General features: G+C 44.1%; 1 protein-coding gene across 2 annotated transcripts in view; it reads left to right on the top strand.

Moving 5' to 3' along the window:
• The first annotated feature begins 12,111 nt into the window (after positions 1-12,111).
• Positions 12,112-22,918, top strand: part of Fam178b (family with sequence similarity 178 member B) — a 95,103-nt gene continuing 84,296 nt past the window's right edge. The window contains exons 1-3 of one of the 2 annotated variants that reach the window (XM_057751773.1): positions 12,112-12,324; positions 13,650-13,711; positions 15,637-15,750. In XM_057751773.1, coding sequence (XP_057607756.1) covers positions 12,118-12,324; positions 13,650-13,711; positions 15,637-15,750 — 383 coding nt within the window. In that variant the 5' untranslated portion in view covers positions 12,112-12,117. The remainder of the gene's footprint in view (positions 12,325-13,649; positions 13,712-15,636; positions 15,751-22,918) is intronic. The other variant, XM_057751771.1, reaches the window with a different exon arrangement.

Raw genomic sequence — 22,918 nt, 5'->3', positions numbered from 1 at the left:
TAAGACAAAAAATTTCCAAAAAAGGAAAATGAGACAAAAAGTCTACAAAATTTCCTCTGAGTTCATTTTGTGTTGGCCATCTACCCCTGGGCATGAGGCTTATCCTGAGTGTGGTCAATAGAACCAGTGAGACTTCACTGGAGAAGACTGAGTCTCCTTCTGTTAGCAGGTGCTACGCTGCTAAGACAAGCCCACTAACAACTCTTTTTCCCGCCTGCCTTTTTCTGAGATCTTGCTGTCTCTGCCTTTGTTGGAAAGTATTTTTGTTACAGAGCTTCTATTTCAGTTTTTAGACTTTTCATCTCCAGGGTTTCTGCTTGGTGCCTCTTATCGCCCTACCTTTTTGCTGACACTTTGGTGGCGTATCATTCTCTTTGCTTCACTTGGCTTTTTGTCATGGTCTCTGAATTCTTTGGACATTCTTAAGACCATTGGTTACACTTTGCTCTAAAAGGTCCCATGTCTGGCCGGGCGGTGGTGGCACACGCCTTTAATCCCAGCACTCGGGAGGCAGAGGCAGGCGGATCTCTGTGAGTTCGAGACCAGCCTGGTCTACAAGAGCTAGTTCCAGGACAGGCTCCAAAACCACAGAGAAACCCCGTCTCGAAAAACCAAAAAATAAATAAATAAATAAATAAAAAAAATAAAAGGTCCCATGTCTGGGCTTCCTCAGGAGTAGTTTTCTGTCTATTGCCCTTCCACCTTTCTTATGAATAGATCATAATCTTGGAGTTTGTTTTGCCGTTGCATACTTTGTAATTTTATGTTAAAACTGGACATTTAGTCAGGTATGATAGTGCATGCATTTAATCCCAGTGCCTGGGAGGCAGAAGCAGGAGAATCTCTATGAGTTCAAGGCCAGTCTGATCTGTTTAGCAAGTTCTAGAATAGCCAGGACTACATAGAGAAACCCTGTCTCAAGAAAAAAACAAAAAGCAAAAACAAACACAGCTGGACGTTTTGCGTAGTGTGGCCAATACGGTACCTCCTGCAGCCGGCTTCTCCCTGCTCCCCAGGGCTGGTTCTTCCTCCTCACTTACCTTTATAAAGCCTGCTGCTTTTTATTGCTTCTGATCACTTATTTTGTTGCTTCAGTTCAATGATTAATATATTCTAAGCCGGGATGTACACCATCACATGCAGATTTTTAAACGGGTGCTGAGGTTCTGAACTCAGGCTCTCATTCTTGCACAGCAAGTGCTTTATCCATTGCGCTTTATCCCTAGGCTCCTGTCAACACCCCCTCTTAACGTGTGTAATAGGGTACAACATTAGGAAGTAGGAAATGTGACTAATTGACAGCATTGGCTTCTTCGCTGGTGCACTGCCGCCTTGCACAAAGGGACCATGAGTCAAGCCCCCAGCCGAGCTCCCACACCAGCACGCCTTTGAACCCTCCACACGCGTCTTTAGTAAGCCCAGTGCAGCCATAGCTAGTTGCTGCTGAAGTAGTCCCAGCTCCAGAATGCTAACTCAGTCACAACTGTTTCAAAACAACTTCTGCTTGACTCTGTAAACTCTCAATGACCCTGTAACACTGTTCTCACCCAGGCCAGAGGAGGAGCACTTGTGACTGGTTCAAGTGTGGTCCTTCATTTGCATGAGGGGCTCCCAGACTTGGTGCTGACATCCCTGCTGACTGGGATGAGCAGGCTGTTCAGGAGACATTCTCCTTTGTTGACTGCCGCATGTTATAGCATTAAAGCCTAGGTTTCTCTCGGTGGTCTTTGCACATCACCTAGTTTTGTTTTTTTTTTAATCTGTTGTTCTTTCAGAGGTGGCTTTGTTTTGGTATGGTTATGTGCTTTTGTGGGACAAGGTCTCAAAATAACTTGGGCTGGCCTTTTACTCCCTGTGTAATCAAGCATGACAAAATCCAGGTCTTCCTTGCTTCCACCTCCCAAGGGCTAGGATTCAAGAGTGCACCACCTCTGAGGGGCAGGGGCAGGCTAGAGAGGTGGCTCAGTAGTTAGAGTTCTTCCATAGTATTTGAGTTCGGTTCCCAGCACCCACACCAAGTGGTTCACAACCGCTTAGATAGCTACAGCCTCTAGGAACCCCGTGTCTCTGGCCTGCACTCACAGGCACTGCTTTGGGAGTTGCTTCTCTTCTTCCTCAGTGGATTCCAGGAATGGAACTTGAGCTATCTCTGGCCCTGCTTTTGTTATTATTATCACAAGAGCTTGCTGAGCTGACCACGTGAAGAGAGGGTGGGTGTGGCACTGGAGCTGCTGTGAAGATAACAGCACAGCCACCAGAGGGCACCGGAAGAGCTCCAGAAGTGACAGGCAGAAACCGTGGGGAGAAAAGCAAAGGGAGAGGGACAGTGAGGACCCCAAAGAGCTGTCAGCCCTGGTTGCTAGAAGAGTTCCAGGGAGCCACTAAGCCTCAGAGGCCAGGAGTGTGAGACACCCTGAGCCTGACAGCTGTAAGACCAGCTCCTGTCAAGGACACTGACCTCTGTAGGCTGAGGGTCCCAGCACCTTGGAGCCCCTGTAGATGTCGCTGTTTGCAGTGCTGCTGCTGCTGCTGTCACTCACTACCGCTGGAAGCTGAGGATTGCAGTGACTTAAGCAGTGGGGTTGCTGGAGGTGAAAGCTTTTTGGTTTTTTTTTTTTTTTTTTTTTTTGGTTTTTCGAGACAGGATTTTTCTGTAGCTTTGGAGCCTTTCCTGGAACTCGCTCTTGTAGACCAGGCTGGCCTTGAGCTCACAGAGATCCACCTGCCTCTGCCTCCCTAGTGCTGGGACTAAAGGCGTGCGCCACCACCACCTAGCGGTTTTTGTTTTTTTTCAAGACACGGTTTCTCTGTGTGTCTCTGACTGTCTTGGAACTCACTCTGTAGACCAGGAAGGCCTCGAACTCACAGAGATCTGCCTGCCTCTGCCTCCCTAAATGCTGGGAGTAAAGGCGTGCACCACCATCTCCCTGCAAGCTTTTTTTTTTTTAAAGATTTATGTATTTATTATGCAATGTTCTGCCTGCATGTATGCCTGAACACCAGAAGAGGGCACCAGATCTCATTATAGATGGTTTGCCACCATGTAGTTGCTGGGAATTGAACTTGGAACCTCTGAAAGAGCAGCTAATGCTCTTAACTTCTGAACCATCTCTCCAACCCCAGTTAAAGCTTTTCTGATAAACCTCTAACCCAGATGTCTGGAACTTTAAATCTCTGACCTGGATAACAGGCCCCTATGTCCTATGGTTTAGAGCCATATGTTTTTAAGTCTGCTCGTCCAGTCCCTGGGCCTTGGACATTTGGGGACCTGAGACTACCAGCCCTGAAGAGCATCTTCACCTAGTCCTGTAATCAGCTGACAGGAACATTTTTATTTGTTTTATTTTTTTGGGACAAGGTCTCCTGCCTGGCCTGGAACTCTGTATGGACCAGAGTATCTTCATTCACAGAGAGAGCCACCTGCCTCTGTCCTCTTGAGTGCTGGATTAAAGGCTTGTTGTTGTAGGAGGTGCGGGCCGCGTTCCTGCCACCCGGCTCCCGGCCGCCTGGCTAGTGTATGCCCCTAAATAACAACACACAAACTGTATTCATATAAACACTGCTTGGCCCATTTCTATTAATGTGTGTAACACCACGAGGTGGTGACTTACCAGGGAGATCCTAGCCTACATCCATCTTGGGTCGGAGCTTCATCGCATCTGCTCTGGAGAGGAGAGGCATCGCATCTGCCCCACTTCCTCTTCTTCCCAGCATTCTGTTCTGTTTACTCCACCCACCTATGTTCTAACCTATTAGGCCAAGCAGTTTCTTTATTAATTAACCAATGAAAGCAACAGATTGATATATGACACTCCCACATCAGCTTGTGTCACATGCCTGGTTATTTTGTTTTATTTTAAGATTATTTTATTTTATTTTAAATTTTATTTATGTGTGTGTGCCTAATCGTATGTATGAGCACCACGTGCACATGGATGCCTGTGGAGATCAGAAGAGGGAACCAGATCTCCTTGAACTGGAGTTTTTGGCAGTTATGAGCCCTAATGTGGGTGTTAGAAATGGAATTCAGGTCCTCTGCGAGAGCAGTGAGTATTTTTTAAATTTTTATTTATTAATTTATTTTTTTACATACCAATTCTAGTTACCCCTCCCGCCTCCTCTCACTGGTTCCCCTTCCCCCCACCCTACCCCCATCCGCTCCCCAGAGAAGTTAAGGCCACCCCTGGGAAGTTTGTCCCAGCCCCTCCTTGAGGCAGGACCAAAGCTCTCTCCCCACCCATGCCTAGGCTGGTCAGGTATCTCTCCATAGAGAGTGGGCTCCACAAAGTCAGTTCCTGCATTAGCGTTAGATCCTGGTCTCACTGCCAGTGACCCCATATACTGCCCAAGTCACACTATTGACACTTGTATTCAGGGAGCCTAGCTTGGTCCTATATAGGTTCCCCAGTTGTCAGTCTGGAATCAGTGATTCCACTAGTTCAGGCCAGCTGATTCTGTGGGTTTCCCCATCATCATCTTGATCCCTTTGTCCATGTTATCGCTCAACACTCTGTTTGCCTAGAGCTTGGCCCATTGTTTAGTTGTGTATCTCTGCATCTGCTTCTGTTTCTGGAAAAGGGTTCTTGTTCTCTGGGGCCATGGACTGTAGGCTGGTTTTCCTTTGCTTTATGTCTGGTATCCACTTGTGAGTGAGTACATACATTTTTGTCTTTCTGGGTCTGGGTTACCTTACTCAGGATGGTTTTTCTAGTTTCGTCTGTTTGCTTGCAAATTTACAGATGTTATTGTTTTTTACTGCCAAATAGTAATCCACTGTGTAATTGAACCACATTTTCTTTGTCTGTTCTTTGGTTGAGGGGCATTTAGGTTGTTTCCAGGTTCTGGCTATTACGAATAATGCTGCTATGAACATACTTGAGCAAATGTTCTTGTGGTGTGATTGTGTATCTTTTGCGTATATGCCCAAAAGTGGTATTGCTGGGTCTTGAGGTAGATTGATACCGAATTTTCTGAGAAATCATCATACTGATTTCCACATCAACTGTACAAGTTTGCACTCCCACCAGCAATGGAGGAGTATTGCCCTTACTCCACATCTTCACCAGTATAAGCTGTCATCAGTGCTTTTGATCTTAGCCTATTTATGGAATCTCACAATTGTTTTTTAATTGCATTTCCCTGATGACTGAGGATGTTGAACATTTCTTTGTCTTTCTGCCATTTGAGACTTTTATGTTGATAATTCTCTGTTTAGAGCTGTACCCCACTTTTTAATTGGATTATTTGGTAGTTTGATGTTTAGTTTCTTGAGTTCTTTGTATATTTTGGAGATCAGCTCTCTGTTGGATGTGGGGTTGGTGAAGATCTTTACCCATTCTGTAGGCTGCTGTTTGTCTTATTGACCATGTCCTTTGCTTCACAGAAGCTTCTCAGTTTCAGGAGGTCCCATTTATTAATATTTGCTCTCAGTGTCTGTATTACTGGTGTTATATTTAGGAGGTGGTTTCCCATGTCAGTGAGTTCAAGTGTGCTTCCCACTGTCTCTTCTGTGAGATTCAATATGGATAAATTTATGCTAAGGTCTTTGATCCATTTGGACTTGAGTTTTGTGCATGGCCATAGATATAGATCTATTTGCATTCTTTTACATGTTGACTTCCAATTATACCAACATCATTTGTTGAAAATGCTTTCTTTTTTCCATTTTATATTTTTAACTTCTTTGTCAAAATTCAGATGTTCATAAGTGTGTGTTTTAATATAATGATCTTTGATTTGATTTCATTGGTCCTCCTGTCCTTTTTTTTTTTTTTTTTTTTTTTTTGGTTTTTCGAGACAGGGTTTCTCTGTGGCTTTCCTCCTGTCTTTTTTATGCCAATACCAAGCTGTTTTCATTACTGTAGCTCTATAGTAGAGCTTGAAGTCAGGGATGGCGATGCCTCCAGATGTTCCTGTATTGTACAGGGTTGATTTGACTCTCCTGGGTTTTCTGTTTCCCCATATGAATTTTAGTATTGTTCTTTCGAGGTCTGTGAAGCATTGTGCTGGGATTTTGATGGGCATTGCATTGAATCTGTAGATTGCTCTTGGTAAGATTGCCATTTTTACTATGCTAATTCTGTCTATCCATGATCATTTTTTTTCATTTTCCATTTTCAGAAATCTTCAATTTTGTTCTTGAAAGATTTAAAATTCTTGTCATACAGGTCTTTCATTTGTTTTGTTAGAGTTACCCCAAGATATTTTATGTTGACTGTAGCCATTGTGAAAGGTGATGTTTCTAATTTTTTCTCAACCCTTTTATCATTTGTATATAGGAGGTTTACTGATTTTTTTTTTTAGTTGATCTTGTATCGCGCCACATTACTGAAGGTATTTATCAGCTGTATGGGTTCCCTGGTAGAATTTTGGGGGTCACTTAATATTTACTATCATATCATCAGCAAATGGTGAAAGTTTGACTTTTTCCTTTCCAATTTGTATCCCTTTGATCTCCTTTTGTTGTCTTATTGCTCTAGCAAGGACCTCAAGAACTATACTGAATAGATATGGAGAGAGTGGACAACCTTGTCTTGTTCCTAATTTTAGTGGAGTTGCTTTGAGTTTCTCTCCATTTAGTTTGATGCCGGCTGTTGGCTTGCTGTTTATTGCCTTTATTATGTTTTGAAATGTTCCTTGTTTTATGAACCTCTCCAAAACCTTTTTCATGAAGGGGTGTTGGATTTTGTTGACGGTTTCTTCAACATCGAATGAGATGATCTTGTTTTTTTTTTCTTTCAGCTTATTTATATGATAGATTGATTAGATTGATGGATTTTCATATGTTGAACCATCCCTGCATCTTTGGGATGAAGCCTTCTTGATCATGGTGGATAATGTTTCTGATGTATTCTTTGATTAGGTTTGCCAGTATTTTATTGAGTATTTTTACATCAATGTTCATGAGGGAGATTGGCCTATAATTCTCTTGTTTTGTTGAGTCTTTGTGTAGTTTTAGTATCAGGGTAACTGTAGCCTCTTAAAAAGAGTTTGGCAGTGTTCCTTCTGTTTCTATTGTGTGAAACAATTTGAGGAGTATCCGTATTACCGCTTCTTTGAAATTCTGGTAGAATCCTGCACTGACACCACCTGGTCCTGGGCTTTTATTGATTGGGAGGCTTTTGATGACTGTTTCTATTTTCTTATGGGTTGTAGATCTATTAAATTTTTATCTGGTCTTGATTTAATTTTGGTATGTGGTACTTTATCCAGAAGGTTGTCCATTTCCTTTAAATTTTCCAATTTTGTGGTGTACAGATTTTTGAAGTATGACTTGATGATTCCCTGAATGTCCTCAGTGTCTGTTGTTATGCCGTGCACCACCCCCCCCCCCCCGCTTTTCATTCCTTTTGTTAATTTGGATATTCTCTCTCTGCCTTTTGGTTAGTTTGGATAAAAGTTTGTCAATCTTCTTGTTGATTTTCTCGAAGAACCAAGTCTTTGTTTCATTGATTCTTTGTATTGCTTTCTTTTTTTTTCTATTTTATTGATTTTAGCCCTCAATTTGATTATTTCCCACTGTCTATTCCTTCTGGGTGAGTTTGCTTCTTTTTGTTCTAGCTCTTTCAGATGTATGGTTAACTAAGTGTGGGATTTTTCCAGCTTCTTTATGTAGTTATTTAGTGCTATGAACTTTTTCTCTTAGTACTGCTTTTATTGTGTCCCATAGGTTTGGGTATGTTGTTCAGTCATTTTCATTGAATTTTAGGGAGTCTTTAATTTCTTTCTTATTTCTTCATGGATCCATTGATGATTCAGTTGAGCATTGTTCAATTCTCATGTATTTGTGGGCTTTCTGTAATTAGTGTTGGTGTTGAATTTTAACTTTAAGCCATGGTGATCTGATAAAATTCATGGGGTTATTCCAATTTTTTTGTATCTGTTGAGGTTTGCTTTGTTACCAAGTATGTGATCAATTTTTAAGGAAGTTCCATGAGGTCCTGAGAAGAAGTTACATTCTTTTGTGTTTGGGTGGAATGTTCTATAGATGTCTGTTAAGTTCATTTGAGTCATAATATCTGTTAGTTTTCTTATTTCTCTGTTAAGTTTGTGTCTGGCAGACCTGTCCAGTGGTGAAAGTAGGGTTTTGAAGTCTCCCACGATTAGTGTGTGGGGTTTAATGTGTGATTTAAGCTTTAGAAGTGTTTCTTTTATAAATGTGGGTGCCCTTGTATTTGAGGCATAGATATTCAGTATTAAGCTTTCCTCTTGATGGATTTTTTCTGTGACTAATATGTCTTTCTTTATCTCTTTTAATTGATTTTAGTTTGAAGTCTATTTTGTTAGATATTAGGATAACTTGTTTTTTAGGTTCATTTGATTGGAAGATTTTTTTTCCCAATTCTTTATTCTGAGGTAATGTCTGTCTTTAAGGTTAAGTAAGCTTGAGGTGTGTTTCTTGTATGCAGGATAAGGATGGATTCTGTTTTCGTATCCAATCTGTTAGCCTGTGTCTTAGGCAAATTGAGTCCATTTATATTAAGGGATATTAATGACTAGTGATTGCTAGTTCCTGTTATTTTTGTTTTTGTTGTTGGTAGTGGTATTGTGTGTGTGTTTCCCTTCTCTGGGATTTGCTGCTATGAGGTCATCTATAGCCTGTGTTTTTGTGAATGTAGTTGGCTTCCTTGGGTTGGAGTTTTCCTTCTAGTCCTTTCTATAGGTCTGGATTTATGGATAGATTTGTTTAAATAGGGTTTGTCATGAAATACTTTGTTTTCTCTGTCTATGGTGATTGAAAGTTTTGCTGGGTATTGTAGTCTGGGCTTGCATCCGTGGTCTCTTAGTGTCTATATAACACCTGTCCAGGACCTTCTGGCTTTCATTGTTTCCATTGAGAAGTCGAGTGTAATTCTGATATATGTTACTTGGCCTTTTTCCTTTGCATCTCTTAATATTCTTTTTTTTATTCTGTATGTTTTGCATTTTGATTATTATATGACAAGGGAACCTTTTTTTTTTTTTTTGGTCCAGTCTATTTGGAGTTCTACAAGCTTCTTGTGTTTTCATAGGCATGTCCTTTAGGTTGAGAAAGTTTTCTTCTACGATTTTGTTGAATATATTTTCTCTACCTTTGAGCTGGACTTCTTCTATCCCTGTTAATCTGTTATTCTTAGGTTTGGTCTTTTTCTTTTTTCTTTTTTGGTTTTTCGAGACAGGGTTTCTCTGTAGCTTTGGTGCCTGTCCCGGAACTAGCTCTGTAGACCAGGCTGGCCTCAAACTCCCAGAGATCCGCCTGCCTCCGCTTCCTGAGTGCTGGGATTAAAGGCGTGCGTCACCACCGCCCGGCTAGGTTTGGTCTTTTCATAGTGTCCATATTTCCTGGATATTTTGTGTTAAGTTTTTGTTGGATTTATCATTTTCTTTGACCAATGAATCTATTTCCTCTCTTGTATCTTCAACACCTGAGAGTCTCTCTTCCATCCTTGTATTCTGTTGGTTATGCTTGCATTTGTAATTCCTGTTCGTTTACCCAAATTTTCCATTTCTAGAATTCCCTCAGTTTGTGTTTTCTTTATTGTCTCTATTTCAGTTTTCAAGTCTGGAATCGTTTCTTTCACCTGTTTGATTGCTTTTTTCCTGGTTTTCTTTAAGGGTTTTTTTTTTTTTTTATTTCTTCCAATTTTTTGTTTGTCTTTTCCTTTCCTCCTTTAAGGGAATTTTCCATTTCCTCTTTAAGGGTCTCAATTATTTTTTAAGATTTATTTGCTTATTATGTATACAATGTTCCTCCTGCCTGTATACCTCCATGCCAGAAGAGGAAAGAAGATCTCATTACAGATGGTTGTGAGCAACCATGTGTTTGCTGGGAATTGAACTCGGGACCTCTGGAAGAGCAACCAGTGCTCTTAACCTCTGAGCCATCTCTCCAGCCCCCTCAATTATTTTCATGAAGTTATTTTTAAGGTCATTTTCTTCTGCTTCATCTGCATTGGGGTGTTCATATCTTACTGTTGTAGAGCCACTGTTTCCCGTGGTGCTGTATTGCTCCTTATGTTGTTGAGTGTATTCTTACCTTATCGTCTACCCATGTCTTCTTCCAATCGGTATAGGTGGAGCCTGTGCTTCAGGAGGTCTCTCTTCCTCCAGTTGGTGTATAGTTGGAGGCTGTGGCTCTGTGGACCACTCCTTCAGGTTTAGACAGAGCAGAGCCTCGGGTGATCTCTCCTCCAGATGCAAGGGGCCCAAGGCTCAGATGGTCATTCCTTAAGGTGGAGGCGAGGCCCTGGTTGCAGTAGCTCACTGCTCCCAGGTGGGTTGCTTCTGACTTCCTGATGGGTGGGTCACTCAGGCCTCCTCTGGTGCTCCTTGGAGGGTCTGACAACAGTGAGTGTTCTTATATTCTTAACCAGTGAGCCATCTCTCCAGCCCCCTTTGTTTGCCTTTTTTTTTTTTTTTTTTTTTAATAAAGAGATAGTCTTGCTTTGTTGCCTAGAATGGCAAAGAACTTCTGAGGTCAGATATTCCTTCTGCCTCAGCTTTCTGAATAGCATAGCCACTACATCTGGCAGCTGTTAGTTTTTTGCTTGTTTTGTTTGTTTGTTGTTTTGGGTTTTTTTGTTGTTTTAATTAACCTTCATAGTTCATGAAGTATTGCTTCTGAGAGTTTTACCAGCTTAATTCATAAAGACCTGTGATGCCCATATTTTAGGGTTTCCTGATGCACTGTTTGTTGATGTCACTCAGAGTATAGACATTTTTTGTGTGTGGTTATGCTTAATTGATAGATTGATCCCTAAAAAATAAGCCATTTAGCCAGGTGTAGTGGTGCATGCCTTAACCCTGCACTTGGGAGGCAGAGGCAGATGAATCTCTGGAGTTCAAGGCCAGCCTGGTCTGCATAGTGAGTTCCAGGACAGCCAGAGCTAGCTACATAGTAAGACCCTGCCTTGAAAGACAAACATTGAAGAAAAGAAATTAGTCATTTTAAAATGTATTCTATTATTTGTGTGTGTATACATGAATTTGTGTGCATGCATGCATACCATGATTTGTGTACAGAGGTCAGACAGAGAAGACATCTTTGTGGAGCTGGTTCTTTCACCTTCACATGGGCCCCAGGAATTGAACTCGGGTCTCTCCAAATTTACATAGCAAACATCTTTCCCAGCTGAGCTTCCTTGATGTAACCAAATAAGCTTTTTTAAGTGTAAGTATTAATCTGTTTCTCACATGTCATTAGTCATTGTAATCATTTTTATGTATTTTGATTAGTTAAAAATTTAATGTTTTGAGTAAAATATCCCAGTTATATTGATTCGAATTTTCTCCACTGTTGTGGAGCATGAATCCTAGTTGGTTTAGAGTAAACTTGTGTAAACTGTCGTGTTATTTGATTGCTGGGTTCTAGGCTCTCGCTAGCTGTTCACCTTCACTGCAGTTCAGCGAGACCTGTCCATCAGATCCTGGTCCTTCCCAGTAGCACTCAACCAAAATATGTGAGCCTCCAACCATTGTCAAGTCTGAGACATGGTAGAGACCAGGTCACCCGGTCCCACCTCTTGTAACAAACAGGATGGTACCAGTTGGAATAGGAGTTCCTAAATTCAGACCAGATGATGTGGGATATGATATCATCTTAGAGTACAGTTTATCTCTCAGGCACAATGCCTACTCCTTGTAACAGCCCTGGAGAAGGAATTCCTCCTGGGAACCAGGCCCTTCCTTCTGGGAAACACAAGGATTTAGTCTTTAGGTTTCTTTTGGAGGTCACCTCACCTGTCAAGGAGTTCTGTTGAGGACAGAGCATCCCAAAGTTTTCAGATGCCCAGGACCAGAAGACTTTGCTTGCATCCTTGTGGAGGTAGGCATTACCTGCTCAGGTAGAAACATGATTAGGGCAGGGCCAAAGGCATCATGATGGAGGAATTATTACCCTTACAATCAATACATAGCAATTCCAAATCGTCCCTCTCTGTACCCAGTGTGATTTAGTGTCTGGGGCACTGATGGGGTGGATGGGGACACCATAGTACTCTTTCATATCCGCAGGGGTTCACGCCACTGTTGTGCCTGCCTGTCCTTTTCCCAACTCAGGACCACCCTCTTCTCTGCTCAGTGCAACCACTCTGCAGCTCCACGGTGGCTCTTACTCCCAGACCATTGAAGAGGCCCAAGATGCAGATGCCTCGAGACCCATTCCCCACTGATTGGAGCCCACCACCTATAGAATTCCTGAACAAGAACAAGAAGGTACTTCAGCTTCACAGGAGACCACATAAGGACTTGGAGAAGAAGCCCCCAGACCAGAAGGTAGGGCTGGCCTCACTGGAGGAACTGTTCTGGAGCATGGCAGGTCCAAGTCAACAGGCTGTGACTCCAGAGGTAAGTAAGCCCCCCCCCCCCCCCCCGCGCCACCTTGACTTTACCTCACTGGCCTCTTTTTTTTTAATTTTTATTAAGCTCTACATTTTTCTCTGCTCCCCTCCCTGGCTCTCCCCTCCCCTCTTCAGTCCTCCCCCAAGGTCTCCATGCTCCCAATTTACTCAGGAGATCTTGTCTTTTTCTACTTCCCATGTAGATTAGATCATTGGCCTCTTTTTAGTGACCCCTCTTAGTTGCCCACAAGCTCACCCTTTCTGGCTGCCCCTTCCCACAACCATACTCCACTCTCCTTGTGCACTTAGCCCCCTTCCCAACTCTTGCTTGATTATATATCTAACCTCTCCCCAGCCCAAGGGCCCTCACAGCTGAGAGTGCAGGCCTCAAGCCAGGCTCCACTCCTGCCCGTGTTTCTACTCCTAAGTCTTCGTAATGAAAGCCGGGGGTAGCACCAGATTCAATGCCATTTCTGCATGGGGGCCCCCATGGCATTTATGTCTAAGGTTAGGGGCTGATCTTGCAGCAACGAAGGACCTCAGGGCCAGGATCTGGGCTTGGTAGCACACAAAGACTGTAACTGGAGTGCAGTAATAGAGATCCTAAATGGAGACTCAGGGAGGTCCTGTGGGAAGCACAGTGGGGGACGCTTAAGGGCCCATGGACTCAGGAAATTTATTCCAAGCATAGTGTTTCAATTATATACAGTAGTCTAAGATTGTCCGTAGCCTAAATGCCTGCCACTGGAGAACTAATGAATTGTGTTCTAGTCATGTATAAGAACAACCTGGCAATGTCAGTTGAACATATAACATGCACACACAGATACATACACATGACACACACACATATATATACGTATACACACATGTACATGCATACATAGGCAAACCTGTACACACATATACATGCATGCATACACATATATTTGCAAACCAATGCACACACATACACACACATGCACATGTGCATATATACACATACACACAAATACCTTTACATGTACACACATACACAATCTCTTTGGCAATGATATGAAATGACACTCAAGATGTATTTCTGATTGGAAAGAGCACAGTGCAGGATGAGGCGTGTGGCATATTCTGTTTGAATTATAGGGGTTGATGAAATTACTGCTTGCTTGTCCTGGTATAGCAACACCTGAAAGCACACAAGCACATTCACTTGGGGTTGCCTGTAGCCAGGCACTGGGAGAGACCCTTCATTATTTTGAATTTTTAAAAACTCATGTGATCATATTATCGGTTCAGAAAAGCGAGCAGAATACATTCATGCCAAATCCTCCCCTTGCCTGTGTCCTGTCTTTCCAGATTTCCTCTGGGGGCTCGGAGTGCTATGTCAACAACCTAGACTACTTACTGCGAGAGAAGAGGTGAGCATGCAATGACACAAATGTAGACTGAGGGCTCAGGGCAACTCCCTGTGGGGATGTGGGACAGCCTTCCTGGCAGGCATGGCCTACCCTGTGTGTTCTGACTAGGAAGAAACATAGCTCACAGTCAGGTCCAGGGTCGGGTGCCTCCATCTATATGAGGATCAAAGCCCTCATCCCAGGTCCCTCTTCCTCCCAGCCTCCTCCCTTACCCAGTTCATGCCACAAGGGTATCCTGTCAGAGGGCCATGGAAAAGAAGACAGCTGTGGTTCGGCCTGAGTCTGGCCTCTGGCCTGCTTTCCTTCTCACGTTGTCTGATAATGCTGGCCTTCTTCCTGTCACACAGCACCACCACTGCTCAGAGAGAACTCTTCCCCTCTGCAGTTTCTGAAGGCAAAAGTTGGTCAAAAGTCGAAGTCTCTTAGGGGGTATAGCTGGTGTCAGCGACCAGCACCTGTCAGTCTCTTTTGGTGTGACTCTCAGAGAGGAGGAGGGGCCCTTTGGAGTGGGACTGCAGACTCCTCCTGTGCCCAGCAGACTCCTCATGCTGTGAAGTGGCCAGGAACAGCTGCTCCTGTGTGGCCCTGCTGGCTGACCTGCCGTTTGGTGGCGTGTAAGCAGATGATTGTTCATTATTCTCGTGACCTAATTCTTTCCTCCCGTTCTTCCTGTGTGCATGTGTGCACATAGACTAAATGCAGGTCTGTGCACAGGCACATTGAGCTCCTGCCTCCTAACTCCTGCTAGAAGCATCCCTGCCTGTCTTCACAGGATCTTTGGTCAGAACTCACAGCCCTGCATGCTTGTCCAGAGGGATACTCATGGGATGGACAGTTGTTTTCCCTAGTTTTATCCATTCTGTCTGCTCTCAGAATCAGTCTGTCTCCTTCCTCCGTGGTTTTGTTTTTTAATATCTCAGGACTATTGTTTGCTTGTCGTTGTTGCTTGAGATGGAGACTTGATGTAGGGAATTAATGGTGCCACGCTCCTCACCTGGACACACCTTGAGATGGAGACTTGATGTAGGGAGTTGATGGTGCCATGCTCCTCACCTGGACATATTTTGAATCTGGTATTTTCCATATTGTCAAGTTGCTAAGAAAGGGCCCCAAATATCAGGCTGGTCCTTGATCCTTGCAGGGGGAGGGGTGATGTCTTGTAAAAGCAGATAGGACAGGCCATGCTGCTCCTGGGAGGCTGGGATAGGAACTCTGGGTGCTGACAGGTAAGAGGGATGTGGTAGGAGACAAAGCAGTGATGTGATAAACTGGTTGGACCCAAACACCCGCTGAATCATGGAAGCGTCCTAAGGGACCAGAGTGTGTTGTTCTGCATGCACAGACTGTCCTGGAGGAGTGGGCGTGTGGGCGTGATGGTGAGAACGCAGCAGAGCTGAGAGAGCGAGGGCCTGCGAAGGGCTCCAAGCTTCTGATGGGTCTTATGTCCCGACCTGCTAGGTTCTAGGTTGGTTGGGGATTGAGGAGTTAGACATGTGACATGAGAGAAGCAGTCACACGGGCTAGAAATGATCAGGTATGAGGCTGCTTTTAGGACCTTGGCAGGAAATGGAATTGTTCTTCCCAAGGGTCCACGATAATGGGAGGGAAGGCTCTGGACTGCCGAGGACCAGGGGGTACAAGCGTCCTCTCCTCATGTGGTTGAGTCCTGATATGTTCAAACAAGATCACAAATGAAAACGCACTGAACACTGTGTGGCCAAAGCTGCCTTCTTTCAGCCTTGCCCACTAGAGACACAGAACTCCACCCCTCAGGAAGTAGATATTAGATACCAGGAAAGTAGCCTGGCACTTCCTAGGCCTGCCGTGTTCTGGAGGATGGGGAGAATCCCTGCAGCCTGTGGAGTTGGGTGCAGAGAGGGTAGCAGTGCTGATGACCGGCTCAGGCTCTCATTTTACCCCCAAAGAGAACAGGCCATGGAGCAGAAGTGGGAGCAGCTACTGCGGCAGGACCATTCCAAGCTTGACTCCTCTGAAGGTGATGAAGACTACAGAGAGGCGGTGCTCACATCTGAGCACAGGTAGGAGCTCTTATGGGTATGGGCAGAATTTCAGCAGGCAATTTGTGCCACTTCCTCTTCTTATGACCACAGCCATTCATTAATTCGAGAAGTAGCCAATCAGCGCTGCCGGGCTTCTAGGACACAGACGTCATCAAAAAGCCTAGTTATCAGCCAGGTTCCTAGAACCATATCTCGTGTGGAAATAGCTACACAAAAACCACAGACTGCCTTTAGAGAGGAGACTATGGCCACATGAAATTTTTCATCTTCCTCTCACTGGGGGAAGGAGAATGAATGGCCATCAGCGCTGTTGTCTGGCTCAGGTTTTATTGGCCTTTGGTTTGAGGGAGGGCGAATTCATCTACACCATGAGGTCTCAGATGCCTGGGGTCTACAATGGAATCTGTTTTTACGATATCATGTTTTCCATGTGTGATGGTTTCAATAAGATGGACCTATAGGTTCATATATTTGAATGCTTCGTCACCAGGGAGTGGAGCTCTTTGTAAGGATTAGAGGATTAGGAGGTGCAGCCTTGTTGGAGGAATTATGTCCCTGGGAGTAGGCTTTGAGGTTTCAAAAGCCCATGGCAAGCCGTGTGTGTGTGTGTGTGTGTGTGTGTGTGTCTGCCTGTGGATCAGAATATAGCTCTCACCTACTGCTCCAGCACCTGCCTACATGTCACCACCATGCTCACCACCATGCTAATTAATGGGCTAACCCTCTAAAACTGTAAGCAAGCCCCCAATTAAATGCTGTCTTTAATAAAAGTTGCCTTGGTCGTGGTGTTTCTTCACAATAGAACAGTGACTAAGACAGAAGTTGGTACCGGGAGTGAAGTTTTGTTGTGACAGACATTCTGTTCATTGGAGGAATACAGAAGACATTGGGACTTTGTACTAGAAAGTGGGACTTAAGGGTCCATCCTAGTAGGAGCATGAAAAACAGTGTGACAAGGGTGATTTTAACTGTAGAAATCAGCTCAAGAAGCTTCATATGGGAAGAATATTAGTAAGAAGCCTAGAGACATTTCATGTGATATTTTGGCAACGAATTTACCTGCTTTTTGTCCCTGTCTGAAAAATATGCCTGAAGCTAAATTGAAGAGTTTTGAATTAATGGCACTGGCAACAGAGATTTCAAGATAGCCTAGTGTGGACTCTGCTGCTTAGTTATTAGTGTCCAGTCTTCTGCATATCTAGAATGAAAAGGAGCAAACTGAGCAAGGAAAAATAAAAAAATTACAGTTTGAGGAGAATGAGAGCTCTAGAAAATGTAGTGGAGCTGAATCCAGTTCTCAAGGAGATTAAAAAATAGCCTGATGCCACACCATGTAAAGGGAGTGGTGATCTCAGGGCAAGACCCCACCCAGCTAAGCTTCCAACTCAGAAAAGGAGTTAAAGAAAAGCTTAATCAGTGACAGAATCATTAACAACAGAAAGCTGAAGCGAGTGTAATTAATGAGGGACCGGGTTCCAGCCCCAGCAAGCAGCAGCAGTGGGCAGCTTTGGCCACATGGTTCTGGCTTTAGGGTCAAAAATATAAGAAAGGGGTTATGGAATCTCCCTCCATGGCTAAGAAAGTCACTGGGACCATGTGTGTGTCAGGGGTGTCCCTGAATCAAGACCCAAAGAGGCATTGCATGTATCTGTGAAGGCAAAATCTGGATTTCATCAGAAACCCCATGATGTTGGAGATGCCAGAGTCATGGGATACATTCCAAGAAGAGCTACAGACTGGGTGTAGAACCAGCCCAAGAGAAAGAAATGTGTTACAGTCAACAAAGCTGAACAGATTTGGATATATGAAGAACATTTTGACATGGAGGTAAAGAATTTGGAGTTTGCCCTGCTGGTTTTCAATCTTGCTTTGGTCCAGTATTTCCTCATTATACTCACTGTGTATTAGGTCTCTCTAGAGTTACAGAGTATGGAATGCATACATATATAAAGGGGATTTATTGAAATGACTTACAGGCTGCAGTTCAGCTAATCCAATAGTGGCTGGCTGTGGACAGAAAGTCCCAGAGTCATTCCCACACATACTCCCCAGACTTCTGCTTGAATGAATTAGCAAACACATTAAGCTCTTTAGTAGTATAGTGCCCCTCCTCCTTGAGTGTACTTCCTACTTCCCCTTTAGGAGCCCGCTTTGCCTTAGGTCTGGTTATAGGGTCTAGCAACTATCGGTGGGAGTCATCAGTATTCTCTTTCCTGGCATGACCTTCGCTCCTGGTTTAGCAGCCAATGAAGGATTGATTTTCTCAGTGAAAAATGAAAAAGGCAGTATTTCAAGGGGTGGGCTGAGGGTACTCCTTCCTCAGGTGAGATAAACTCTTGAGAATCTGGGGGCTCAAAGTTCTCAGCTTTACTAGGGTCCTCCCACACGTCCCCATCCCAAGGTATAGAATCCCATTCTTTACCAGTTAATGCCCTTCCCTTAAACACTGACACCTTCTGAGCCTCGGTCTTGAATTTTTTATATAGTTCAGTTAGATTTATAACGAGGACTTTCAATTTGATTTTCTCAAGCTCTGTGATTGCTTAAGATAAGGTTCCCTTCCAGGGCACACTTAGAAATCTTTAAGCTGTTTATGTGTACCTAAAGCCCCCCCTTATCAATTTTATCACTAAGTTCTTTATTGTCCTTCACCAAATTCTGAAGTTAGTTAATTTTATCACAGAGCTCATTCCTATCCTTTATCAGTTCACCCAGACAGAAACATCATTTTCCCCCAAGCTGTCAGAAGTTTCATATACAGGTCAGCAACTCCATTGCACCTCACAATGGATGACTCAGGATAATCAAATGCATTTATCTCTTTAAGTTTGTAGTATAGTTCATGCCATGGGCTTTCAGTGCTCTCTGGGCTCCCAGGAAACGGAGTGACTAGAGAGACTTCAGTAGCTGAAGGTGCTGATGAATTGAAAGGCTTATCCCAGATACGTAAAAAGAATAAGATTCATCCTTATACTTCTGCTTCTCTAGAACCACTGCTGATACAGAAATCTGTATTACTTGGGGTTCTCTAGAGTCACAGAATTTATGGAATGATCCTTGAGACACACAGACACACATATATTTATGATATATATTTATGATATCATATTTATTGGACTGACTTAACAGTTCAGCTAATCCAACAATTGGTAGCTGTGAAAAGAAAGTCCAAGAATCTAACAGTTGCTCAGTCCACAAGGCTGGGTGTTTCAGCTGGTCTTCTGTATGTGCTGGGATCCCGAAGAAGCAGTGAAGGTGCTGGCAAGGCGAGGGCAAGCAGGGAAAGAAAGAAGGCTTCCTTCTTATATGTCCTTGTAGAGACTACCAGCTAAAGTCATAGCCCATATTAAAGGTATCTTCCTGCCTCAAGATTTGAATTAAAGACCTGTGTCTTCAGCCTTTAGATCAAGATCAAAGGCCTTATGTCTTCCTGTCTCAATATCCAGATCACGGTTGTCTGTGTCTTCCTACCTCAAAAATCCAGACTAGAGGTGCAGTCACCCACTTCAAACCAAGCTGAAAATCTCCCACAGGGGTGCCCTCCATTCTGGATTTGTAGCCCACCCCACATGTGGTCAGGTTGACAACCAAGAATAGCATCACAGCTCCCTCCCCTCTCTACCCTTTTGAATGGTCACATGTATTCTGTGCCATTGCATGTTAGAAGTAAGTGATCTGCTCTTTGATTTTGATATTACAGAAGATTACAGTTATGAAATTGCCATAAATCTCAGAAGAGACTTTCAACTTTGGACTTTTTAAACAGGGTTGAGACTGTGATAGACTTTGGGGACTTTTAAAGTTGGACTGAATGCATTTTTACATTATGATACGACTATAAATCTAGAGGGGCCAGGGAGTGGAATATAGTGGCTTGAATAAGATGGCTTCTGTAGGCTTATATATTTGAATGCTTAGTCACCAAGCAATGGAACTTTTTCATAGGACTAGAAGGATTTGGAGGTATGGCCTTGTTAAAAGAGGTGTGTCACTGGGGGTGGGTTTTGAGATTTCAAAAGCCCATGGCAGGCCCAGTCTGCGCGCTCTCTCTCTCTCTCTCTCTCTCTCTCTCTCTCTCTCTCTCTCTCTCTCTCTGCCAAGATAATAATAAACTAAACCTCTGAAAGGAAGCCCCTAATTAAATGCTTTCTTTCATAAGAGTTACCTTGTTCATGGTGTCTCTTCACAGCAATAGAACAGTGATAACATACCATGTATCTTAACCCTTTAGGACTGCTATGAGAGTCCCATGAACTAGGCACATAGAAACAGCAGAAATCTGCTTTTTTGTTTGTTTGTTTGTTTGTTTTGTTTGGGTTCATGTAGCCCTGGCAATTCTGGAACTTGCTCTGTAGACCAGGCCTGTTTGAACTCAGATCTGCCTGCCTCTGCCTCCTGAGTGGTGATAATAAGGCATTCACTACCATGCCCAGCTCTTAGAAATCTGCTTTTCCAAGTGGATTCTGGAGACTGGAAGTCAGAGGTCAAGGTGCCGGCCTGTCAGTTGTAGGGAGAGCTCTCATGTCCTCAGATGAAAGGAAGAGGGCTTTAGACCTCTCTGAGTTCTCAGAGATGTTTTGAGTGTGTTTGGAGTTTTTTTCTTCCAGTACTGGAGGTTGGACCTAGGCAGACATTCTTCCACTGAGCTACAGTCCCAACCCAGGTTCTCTTATACAATGGCAGTAATCTCCTTCATGAAGGAAACAACTGCCACGTTGGGATTGGGATTCACTGTAGGTGATTTGGAAGGACACAGGCATTCAGTCTATACAACATCAGGCATCCATGTCTCTGCCTGCTCGTTCATCCACTCATTCACCTCCCATCAGTGTTTGTTGTCAACTTGTGCCAACCTCTGTGCCCTCATGTTGCTGACTCTCAGCTCAATGAGACAAGCCGTAAGTAGGACAAGTTATGTAAAGGGGTTGATGGTAGAGGATAATATGGGAAAGAGATGCGAGGAATGCTGGGAAGAGTGTCACTGGATGAGGGGTTAGGAAAGGTCTTTCGGAAAGTGAGAGCCAGGCTTGGCCCTCAGTGCAAGCACACTTGGCGTGTTGGGTAGCAGTGAGGGAGTGCAGGGACACAGGTCAGGGACCAAAGTGGGTGCTGGGTTTGGAATTTTCTGTTCTAATCGAGCAGGCCGCCACTGATCTGACACACAATCTGAATGACATCTTGTATTGAGGACAGACTGGTGGAACAGGCTGAAGAAGGGAGCCATGGACAGAGAACATGTGCGGATAAAAATTAAAATGGCTCTTTTCCTGTACTTACCCTACAGCGCAGAAGACTTCTGAGTACAGAAGATGGATATTTCTCTCTCCCAGGGATCAAGGGTTGGGGAGCAGACAACAGGTGGTGTCCTCTGTAGTTTTATATACTGCCTACCTGGAGACCCTCAGATCCCACAATGGGGCGACTTCTTCCCTGTGACTGCCCCGACCCCATTCCAGGTGCCTGTCACAGGCCCAGGTTGTTTTACTTGTCCTTCTGACAGACTCCGTGTAAACTGGCATTCAGACAGACATATCCTGTTCCTTCTGTCCAGTGGACTTGCTGGGACAGCTCACAGGACTCACAATCACCTCCGTCGCTTGTCACGAAGGACAGTAGGAACAGTGAAGACACAGGTGAATTTTGAAGTCACAGAGCTTCCCTGTTGCCTGTGGACACACTACTGCCCAGGAAATGCTCTGAAATCTGCCTTTTTGTATTTTTCTGGAGATCTCCTTGCACAGGCACAGTTGTTGAGGGGCTGCATGAGAAATGTTTCCCCTTTGCCCAGCTGCTTAGGGGCTTAGCCACTCTCGGCAGCATTTCTTCCTCAGGGCCTGAGGAAGGACTCTGTGATTAGTTAGGAGTCTCATAACTGTCAAGTAAGGTAGATCAAAGGGAAGATTCTGCAGATTTGAGGGTCTCGGTGTCTTTGGGATACCTCTTGGGGAAGGGGAGTTTTAGTTTCCACAGTTCACTTGAAGGAGGGAGTCACAATCAGGAAGCCGTGGAAGAAACAAGACACTTGTCTCATAGTATCACATGCAGTCCCAGCAGTTAGTCTAGGGGAAATTGATGCTGCCCAGAACTACAGGCAGGCAGGCAGGGCAGGCGAGAGTTGGCTGCTTGAGATAAAAGTGGCAGTTTGCTAGTAAGTTGGCTATAGGGCATGGGAGAAAAAGAATCAAAGCAGGGAACACTGCAGACTTTGGCTTGAGCAGCTGGAAGACTGGGACAGCCTTTGTTTTTATTTGTTCTTTGAAACAGGCCTCCTAGCTGACCTCAGATTTCATCCACCTACCTCTGTCTCCCAATTTTTGGGATCACTGACATGTAGTGGTTTGAATGAGAACGGCCCCCACAGGCTCATGTATTTGAATATCTAGTCCTTAGTTGATGGAGTGTTTGAGTAGGGTTAGGAGGTGTGGTCTTGATGGAGGAGGTGTATCACTGGGCATGGGCTTTAAGGTTTCAAAAGCCCATGGCAAGCCCAGTCACTTCTCTCTGCCTGTTGCCTGAGGATCAGGATGTAAAGCTCTGACTACCTCTCTAGCACCGTAACTGCCTGCTTGTGTGCCACCATACTCCTTGTCATGGTGAAACTGTAAGCCAACCCCAGTTAAATGCTTTCCTTTATAAGAGCTGCCATGGTTACGGTGTCTCTTCACAGCAATAGAAACCCTAAGACAAGGTATGCACCATCACACTCAGCATGGAGGGATCTTTAAAGATGCAGAAAAAGATCCAGTAAGCAAATACTGGCTTTAGAAGTAGTGGGGAACATGTAGGTGACTGGAAGAGGCAACGTCGGGAGTCACCATGTGTAGATGATTAAAAAATTCCGAAAGAGCGGAGCAGTGGTGGCGCACGCCTTTAATTCCAGCACTTGGGAGGCAGAGGCAGGCAGATCTCTGTGAGTTTGAGCCCAGCCTGTTCTACAAGAGCTAGTTCCAGGGCAGGAACCAAAGCTACAGAAATACCCTGTCTCGAAAAGCGAAAAAAGAAAAAAAAAAAGCCTGAAAGAAGCCAGACATAATATCACATGCCTGTTTTCTCAGTAGTCAGAAGGCAGAGGCAAGAAAGTCACCGAAAATTCAAGGCAAGACTAAGCTACGTAATACAGCCAGAGCTACAAAGCAAGACCCCGCTCAACAGCAAACAAAGAGCCTTGAAACAGGATGAGACGGTG

The sequence above is a fragment of the Chionomys nivalis genome, chromosome 19 (genome assembly GCF_950005125.1).
Source record: "Chionomys nivalis chromosome 19, mChiNiv1.1, whole genome shotgun sequence".
In the NCBI taxonomy this organism is placed as follows: domain Eukaryota; kingdom Metazoa; phylum Chordata; class Mammalia; order Rodentia; family Cricetidae; genus Chionomys; species Chionomys nivalis.
Note: the sequence above shows the minus strand (reverse complement) of the source record. Positions and strands in the feature narration are given on the sequence as shown.